The 8,987-nt window shown below is 38.4% G+C and overlaps 1 protein-coding gene across 2 annotated transcripts; it reads right to left on the reverse strand.

Annotated features, from left to right (window-relative positions):
- Positions 1–16: 16 nt before the first annotated feature.
- On the reverse strand, positions 17–8,973 carry ptcd3 (pentatricopeptide repeat domain 3). 2 transcript variants are annotated; one of them, XM_086057264.1, is made up of 23 exons: positions 8,831–8,973; positions 8,453–8,505; positions 8,123–8,162; positions 7,095–7,140; positions 6,791–6,859; positions 6,463–6,567; positions 6,205–6,328; positions 5,619–5,722; positions 5,289–5,453; positions 4,730–4,790; positions 4,411–4,493; positions 4,154–4,298; positions 4,012–4,062; positions 3,626–3,715; positions 3,460–3,488; positions 3,184–3,290; positions 2,977–3,055; positions 2,556–2,646; positions 2,307–2,392; positions 2,069–2,214; positions 1,909–1,950; positions 1,050–1,208; positions 17–970 (listed from the first exon to the last, which is right to left on the reverse strand). In XM_086057264.1, exons 1-23 carry the CDS (start codon positions 8,956–8,958, stop codon positions 925–927), a joined length of 2,049 nt encoding a protein of 682 aa, XP_085913390.1. In that variant the 5' UTR covers positions 8,959–8,973; the 3' UTR covers positions 17–924. The 2 variants fall into 2 exon arrangements, with proteins under 2 accessions (XP_085913390.1, XP_085913382.1); XM_086057256.1 differs by having other exon boundaries at positions 18–970; positions 8,123–8,165.
- Between the last annotated feature and the right edge of the window lie 14 nt (positions 8,974–8,987).

Genomic DNA, 8,987 nt, shown 5'->3' on the forward strand with positions numbered 1-8,987 from the left:
AAACGCAACATTTTTTGTTTTTGCTACCATTTTTTATTCGATTAACTCAAAGGTCTATAACTTTTTTCAGATATACAATATCACCATTTCTCAAAAATATTGTTCACAAACCAGTCTAAATAGTGATAGTGAGCACTTCTCCTTTGCCGAGATAATCCATCCCACCTCACAGGTGTGTCATATCAAGATGCTGATTAGACAATATGATTAGTGCACAGGTGTGCCTTAGACTGCCCAAAATAAAAGGTCACTCTGAAAGGTGCAGTTTTGTTTTATTGGAGGGGGGGGGGGACTCAGAAAACCAGTCAGTACAGTACGGAAATGGGCTTCTGCTAGCGTTTCTGTCAACAAAACTGCACTTTTCAGAGTATCCTTTTATTGTTTTTTATTTGGGGGGTGGGGCGGCTCCTCCAATTCTGGAACTACCCTAGTTTGACACATCACTGCTTGTTTTCAAGGCAACAGAAATGAACGGGCGCACCAACAACATGTATTCTGACATTCTGCAGGAAATAGCTAATCTCTATTTTCAGGGAGTTGGTCTGTTATCGGCAAGAGAAAATTGGGCCTGTATATTTTCTTTCTGTTGTGCAGCATCATCATCTAGATGATGACGGAACATTATATATGAATTGGAAAGCAAAGCGCAAAGGTATAGCCACTCGTGCATTTTTAGCACTTTTTGATGATAATCCATTTTATTTTTACTACAGCATACAACACATCATTTGAGAAGTAATGGCGGCCTCTGGCGGACATAAACAACAACACAACTTAATCACATTTGTGTCCACAAATAAGGCATGGATTGTCTTTGCCCCATTTTTTTACATGGATACGAAGCTGGTATACTCGTGTATTCACAATTTCACTGAATGTTTGATAGTAGTAGTCAGTTTTAATTATGAATGCTGACTCATTTCTTCAGTCTGTGGGCTCTGCGACATTCTCCAGCTCAGACACTATGATTCTGGATAGAAGAAAAACAACTTAATTTTCTAAACGCAAACCCCAAAATGTGTTAAAACGTTGCTCGCTGCTCTCCTCACCTTTGCTCCTCACTCAAATCAAACTCAGCTAGCATCAGTTTGGCCAATTTCGGTGTCACCTGGAGACAGAAGGTGGCCGACAGCTGAACAACCTCCACGGCTCTTTGGGCAGAGCCCTCGCTACGGCATACGGACAGGAAGTCCTCCAACAGCTCATCGCTGATGAATTACACAGAAGATTTTTTTTATAGAGACAGTAATGCTAATCTGGCAAAATAATTGTATAGATCAGAGCTCCGGAAAAGTTCTGTCGGTACTTAATTTTGGTGTTCAGTGTTGCTGTTTGACATTCATTATTTGGCTACTTAAAGTGAAAATAAACCCAAACACATTTTTTTCAAGAATATGTTCCCAGCAGGCCCACTAGTTGAAACAAGGCATTCTGATTAATATTGGGTTGGTGGAATATGAGTTAAGCATCAAAATGCACCTGTTTTTAGCCATTTTGTCATTTCTGTCGACTGACATCACAACTGCTCAGGGCTCAGGTAACGACCAATCACGGCTCAGCTTCAAAAAACAGGTCAGCTGTGATTGGTCATTACCTGAGCCCTGAGTAGTTGTGATGTCATTTTCAGTCGGCAGAAGTGACAAAATGGCCGCCCCCAGTGATGGCTAAAACGGGTGGATTAACTCTTACTCCACAAACGCAATATTTATCAGAATGCCTTGTTTCAACTAGTGGGCTTGCATAGAACATATTCTTGAAAAAATATGTTTGGTGGCTTCCCCTTTAAGCTTTACTGTCATTGTTCTTTACCTCAGCCAGAGATAGACAGTTTCATAATTTATTTCTTTGGTCACTGTGGAGAAAAGCAGCTGAATGCAAGAGATGATCATCTGCCACTCGGTCACTTACAAAGGAACTCTGTTCTTTTCTTTGAAAAGCTGAAGCATCTCCCTGCGGTGAACAGAGAAGCAACTGGTAAGTTAAGCTTCATTTCAAAGTTTCCTTTGAGGCACTATTACCAGCAAAATAAACAAGATAAACGTAAACACAGTAAATCCTTGTCTCTCACCAAGCCTCTTCGATCTTGTTGGCCCGTAGCAGAAGGGAAGTAACATGTGAGAGGGTGCTGTTGCTCCACTCTAGAGTGGCCCTACTTCTGTTGCCATCAAATGCACTCTTTACATCCAGTGCACATTCAGCAAAAGACTTTTGGACCTTTAGCACAAGCAAAGTTGACAATATTTACAAATACTATTAGTGGACATGTTAAAAAAGAAAATCGTGTCGACACTAGGTATCGTCTTGACCTCAGGACTGTGCTTCTCTCTGGCCATCAAGGTGAGCAGCTCCTCAATCAGTTCTTGTTTATTATCATGACCCAGAGATCGGATATCTAGAAAGACAGAAGATCCTATCTGGTCACATTTCATTTATTGTTTTCAAGCATAATACACAACTAAAACTTTTTGTTTGGTCCCCGGCCAGACACACTGAGTGACCAACATATTAAGAATGATAATACAGTAAGTATAACATTAATATAATCTCTTAGCAACCTTTCCATATAGTAGGCAGCATGTCCAAGCGACACTCTGTGTCCAGTGCCTGTAAGAGGTCTCTCAGTCCCTGTGAGTTTGGGTAATACAACTGGAATGATAAAACAGGGGGAGGAAAATTTGACAGTATGAGCAAAGCAGTGACAATTCCAACTTTCAAGTTTCACGAAGAAATAGACTGATTCCTTACAAAAGCAACAGGAGTATGCACCTCAAAACTCACCCACAACATCAAATGTCTTCACTAAATGTTTAGTGAGTGAGTTTTTAAATAAACATCAATTGGGGATTAGCACAGTGACCTCGTGGTTAGAACACCTCATTCGTAGAACATCTCGTTCTTGTTAGATCAAATGACATTAGAGCTTAAAAAAACACATCCTAGCACATTCCAGCCCAACAGGTACAGAGACGCACTCACCGAGGGAATGAGCTCTTTATACCACTTGAGCACCACATCGATGTGCTCCATCATACACAAAAGGTTGAAGAAGCGACCACTAAAGAGGAAACAGCGGAAGTGCGCTTAATTATTTTTTGCTCCCGAATAAACAGTTGTGTACAGTTTCTGCGCAAACAAAATGTTATCCAGTAGCACACGCAGTTCACTAATGAATACGTCTCTTACTAATAAATACTCCGGTAGTAAGAATCACCCAGAAGCCTCCAGTTCTCCCCAACCTCTACCAGACTTTGGACTTTATATGCCAGCTCCAAATCTTTATAATCCAGACACTGCAAAGATAAATGTGGGGAAAAAACGCACAGTTAAATTATAATGGGGTTGGCATTTAAATACACTAACAACAGAAATGATAATATATCATATTATTATAATAACATATTCGGTGGCACTGACAAATACTGATGTTGAGGAAATTCGTAAAAAAACAAAGTGACTTACAACTCTCATGGCACTAGAGAAGAATAGAACTGATGAGAACAAGACAAAAAAGAGATAAGTGAAATTACTGTTAATGAATTCTCCAATTTGTTAATTAGATCCATACAACCAAACATAGTTGAGCAGCATAATTTTTGGATTTAACACACATACACATACTACGTACCGTCACCAGGGTCCTGGCAGGTGAAGCTTTTCCCTGCCAACTCTGACATCACTTCCTGTAAAATGTCGGTATTGCCCTGGCCAGATGATGCTAAAGACAAAACATTGCAGTATGACTTAACACATTTCAAGAGTACCATAGTCACAAAAGCCAGCAGAAATGGATGAAGAAAATTCCTCTACTGGTTTGGAAGTTGGAACATTTGAGGCACTGATTTACCGATTTACCTTTGGCATGTACAGTAAATCACCAGATAACAACCTCCTCTTTGGATGTGTAACATGTAATTCATTATCAGAGGGAAAAAATATTATTATTGTTATTATTATTATTAATAGCAGTAGTAGTATATTATAAGAGGGAAACATAATAATTACTGTGCTCACCTGCTTTGTAAAATATAGCCATCACATGGTCAAAGGTGGCCAGACTGGGAGCTACACAAACAAACAAATACAAATAACATTACATTCTTACAATTACAAGCTGGAGAAATGCTTAGCAATAACACAGTGCCTTTTGAATTACCTATCCGCAGAGCCGTCATCTCACTCAGTGTTTGCAGTCCCAATGTTCTGGCCAAAGAGCCACAGCGTCTTAAGACTTTGAGAACACTGTTAAAGGTCTGGAGGTTGGGCTGGATTTTCTGTTGACTCATCTGGGTTAAAATCTCCTGCAAAAAACAAACAAACAAACAAACCAAAAAAAAAAAACAACAACATGAGAAACAGAAGATGAAGACGGATGATGAGATGCAATATTTGCCACGTTGTGTGAAGCCTTACAGTAATGAGCTCCCATCTCTCGATGTATTTGTCTCTGACTTCTGGAACAGCTGAGATCAGGGCGTTGAAAATGTGGACATCAGCTGGAAAGAGAGCGAAGGTTGGTGGCAGCTTGAAGACAACAAATAACTATGGTACGCATTGTATTGATAACAGATTGTTATTTATATTCTAAAATGTATCTCTTTGGTACAATCTCTTGATGAAACAAAACTTGAATCAAATCAAGATTTTCTTCAATTTTTACTTCCTGAAGTGATGTTTAATGTTCCAACCATTTTGCCCATTACGTTTGACTTAGCTACTTCAAACAACTTACCTGTCAGTCTGTTGTTGAGTAGGTCTGTGTACATGCTGAAGGCCTTTGCATAGGCTCCATGCTAAAGACACAAATGCAGAATGGAAGTATCCTTATACAGTCTAGTTTTACAACACATACACTAACTAGCCACAACATTATGACCACTTGTACAATATCATGACAGTCAGTACTGCGGAATGTATCATATCTTCTGCCAGGGTGTTATTAAATTAACAATGACAAGTGTGTGGGTGTGTGTGTGTGTGCGTGCGTGCGTGTGTGTGTGTGCTTTTTTGGTTATCTTAATTAGTTGGATTAAACAGCAGTATAATTCAGTACAGTTCAATACTAAAACCTTTCTGAAAATTCTCAACCAAAACTGAACATTATTATTTTTATTTTTAAAGAAATACGATTTTACATACTGTCGCGCTAACCTTTTGCGTGAGATAACATTACATTGTGACAATTTTGTGGTTGGTCCATGTATCTCACGCAGCAATACTTGTCTAAGCAATAAAAAACAAATGTATTCATATGAAGCAGCACCAAACCAGTTCCTGATCTAAAAGCCTACCTTCACCATGCCTCTGATGAGAGCGGAGTAGCATCGAGTATCTCGCTCTGGCAGCAGGTTAAATATTCTTTCTGCATTGTTATTTTGTTTCCAGGTAAACTTGAGCAAGTCTGAGGCGCGGCGAACCTTTCCTTTCAACTTCCTGACGGCCCCCTCAGATTCCTCCTGGAAAAGCAAACATATAAGGACCTGAGCTACGATATTAACCTGAATCTTTTTGATCGTTCTCTAGATTTTCTGACAAAGCCATCTCTTTAGTTATAGTTTAATAAGTATCTTCTATTGTCCATTGTAGTCACATGTGAGAGGACTGAATCAGCAGTGACTCACCATGTCCTCTGTCTGTGGTCCATCCTCCTGGACAGGGTCTCTGTCACAAAAGAGACAGATCAAGTCTAATAGGTTGCGGGTTGTCTCCATGGAAACGGATGTCCCTAGAAGATAGAATTGAGGCTATAACGTTGCGCTGACAAATAATACTTTCCACAGGATGCATCGTTCGCACCCCGCAACATTGCAGACTTTTTTTTGTGTGGGACATCTAAATCTGTCGGAGCAATCCGAAATACATCCGCAGGGATCATTTCTTATGGGTTCTTACAGTTTACTTAGTCTTACTGATGTTATGACCTTGCATGTGGAAAAGGAATGCGATGCACTTTTCATTTACACGGCAGGAAAACAGTACAGTAGAACATACACGCAATGAACACACACAGTTGCTGCTGTCACAGCTCTCTACAATATCTATTTTTATACTTTACACAATGTTTTTGTGTTCTGACACATTTATAATGTGCTTAAAAGTGTGGAATGTGTAAATAAGGGAATGAAAAATATTTAGATTTTTTTTCCCCCTAGAGCAGTGGGTCTCAAAGGTATCCCGTGCTATTCATTGTATGCACTTTGCACTTACCAGCTTGCAGCAGTTGATCGTACATGTCGACGGCAGCCTTGACTTTTCTCAAGCTGATCCTTTCCTTCAGTGCCTCTTCGCTCACTTCTTCAAGGCGCAGTGATACTGTATCTGGCATGAGACACTACATATACATAAAGCAAAAGCATTCATTCCATTCACACTGACACGCCAATATGAACATATTTTACTCTTCATTACTATAGACACAAGTCTATAACTAAGTCAAGTTCATACTGTACTGTGTGTGTTTCTTACAGGTATATGTGGTTCAGCAAAATCTTTGGTGAAGAACTTTGGATAGCTGTTGACAAAGTATTTAGCTGCAGATCTGCCAGACTCTCGCGAGAGAGAGTAGAGCTTCTGCAAGGCAGAGAGAGAGTGAGAAACATAGTGATAGAGAGAGATAGAGAATAAGTAAAAATGTCAATGTTGTTTTATCGATGAATAAATACACTTTTAAAATTGACACAAGTACGTTAATTCAAAGAGATACAAATTGTGATAAATGACAACAAAGACTGATCAGAGGTTTAACAAAAACAAAACCAGGGTAGGTTTGTGTAAGAGTGTGAATGTTTCGCACAAACTCAGCAGCGGTCCTTGGGGAGAGGTAAGGATCATCCTGGAATTGGTAGGGATAAGCTGTAGCATCCTGGTGGAAAAATGGAACATTTATGTTAACATTTGGAATGTGAAATACAGAAGAATCATCATTATTGTTTAAATGAATTTCCCACTGTACATATTCAAAAAATGTGTCCACTGCATGTAACACATAACAATAGTGAAGAGCATACTAAAGCAGAGGTGACTTGTATTGCCCGAGGAGCTTTGTATCTTGCTCAAGGGCACAGCGGGGGCACAGAAGAAACAATAAGGCAACTCACCCTGCGCACAGTCATAGCCAAGGCATCCAATACTGACTCTTTGCCCCTTTTTTGGGAAAAAAAAAAATACATACAGTCATTTCAATGATGTATGAAAAGAAAACACTTGTGGTCATTACAGTTGCAAGAAAAAGTACTTTATGTGAACCATTTGGAATTAACAGGATTACTGCGTAAATTTGGCATACAGTAAAATGTGTCCTGATCTTCATCTCAAGTCATAACTACCGGTATTAATAAACACATCAATACTTCTTAAACTAACACCACACAAAGAAACAAAAACAGGGAGACATACAGTAAATGTTTGTCTGGTACAAGTATTAGATTAAACAGTCTCGGTTTGCCTATTCTTGTGACCGAACATTAGAAATCAGGACACATTTTATAGTCAATTTGTGATTAAATCCCGGTAATTCCAAAGAGTTCACATATTGTGTCTTGCAACTGTGTAATTATGGAAGTACATCTGTGCCATCAGCTTGAATTTGAATCAACATTGAATTTTTTTTCACCACCAAACTTCTAACACTGAATTTTCAGTGTTCAATAATCAGTTTCAAAAATTACAATTTCAGTGTCCAATTTAGCTTAAAATTCACGTATTCCACATATTCAGCTTCAAATTCAAAATGTCTCAAAATGCCACTTCTGGGTCATCTAGGGGACACCAGGCATAAGCAATAGAAGCAAGCACTGTCCAAGGTACAGTCAGTTTTTAACCTCTATTTGTAGAAAGTTCATACAGAGGTTAAACAGTTCATTACGTTTTTCACTTCCAAGATGACAGTTCCTATGACAGAATTTATAACCCTCTCAGAGTAATGGTGACACCAACACTGAATGGAATTTTAAGATGAAATGGACCCCGAGTTTTGAAGAAACTGAATATTATTCTGTATTTTTTTTTCCTGGTTAGAAAAAAAATCAATGTTAGTAATTTGATGGTAAATACATGCAGAGTTTGTAATTCCAATTCAAACACAGATGGACAGATATATGACTTCAATAATGGTACAAACACATACCATACTTTCTTTCTGGGGATGGTGATTGTCTCTGAGGAGTCTGCTACAACAAATACAAAAATGTATTGTTGGTTTATTTAGACAATTGAAAAATTAAAACACAAATTATGTTAAAGAAAAAATAACAAGGGCAGAAATACAAAATCTTCACACATTCAATTCAAATAAATGATCGATAGATAGATAGATAGATCGATAGATAGATAGATAGATAGATAGATAGATATTTTAAGATGTAATAAATTAGCTTATCACATTGTTATAGGATGTTTTATTACTTGTAATGAAATATAGAATACAAATATGGAAATATAAAAAATAATAACTTACCTTTATTGGCTTCTACAGCTTGTTGGCGTAAAGCTGAGACCCCAACAAAATTCCTTTACAAGAAGGAAAATCACAATTTTTAAACTTAAACATACAGTGGCCTACATACATACAATTTATAAAACAGACAATGGTATACATTTTAAGAAAGCGGATTCTAATCATTTGATGACTTTTCACAATCCTAATGAGGATACGCGGTATATAAAATGGGTTATGGATGGATAACAACGTTATTCTGACAGCCCGCAGTGAGTTACAGTGGCATGATGACCTCCTGTCAAAGGATGCTAATCGTAAATGAAAGAAGAAAATACAAACGAAGAAACACGTCTGGGTAACAGTCTTGTGGGAATACAAATGTGGATTTAATCTTACCTACGAAACAATACGTGCTCAAGGTTGGTCAACAAAATTCGATTGTTTTTGTACATGTATTTTCCTAATTGCCTCCCGGACGCCGCCATGTTGCGCACACGCAAAGGCGTCTGGGAGGGAGAAACCATGCTATATCGTCGAGGGGATGTCAAAATGA

Source organism: Filicampus tigris, chromosome 2 (genome assembly GCF_054856515.1).
Source record: "Filicampus tigris isolate MCC_2025a chromosome 2, RoL_Ftig_1.0, whole genome shotgun sequence".
Classification (NCBI taxonomy): Eukaryota; Metazoa; Chordata; class Actinopteri; order Syngnathiformes; family Syngnathidae; genus Filicampus; species Filicampus tigris.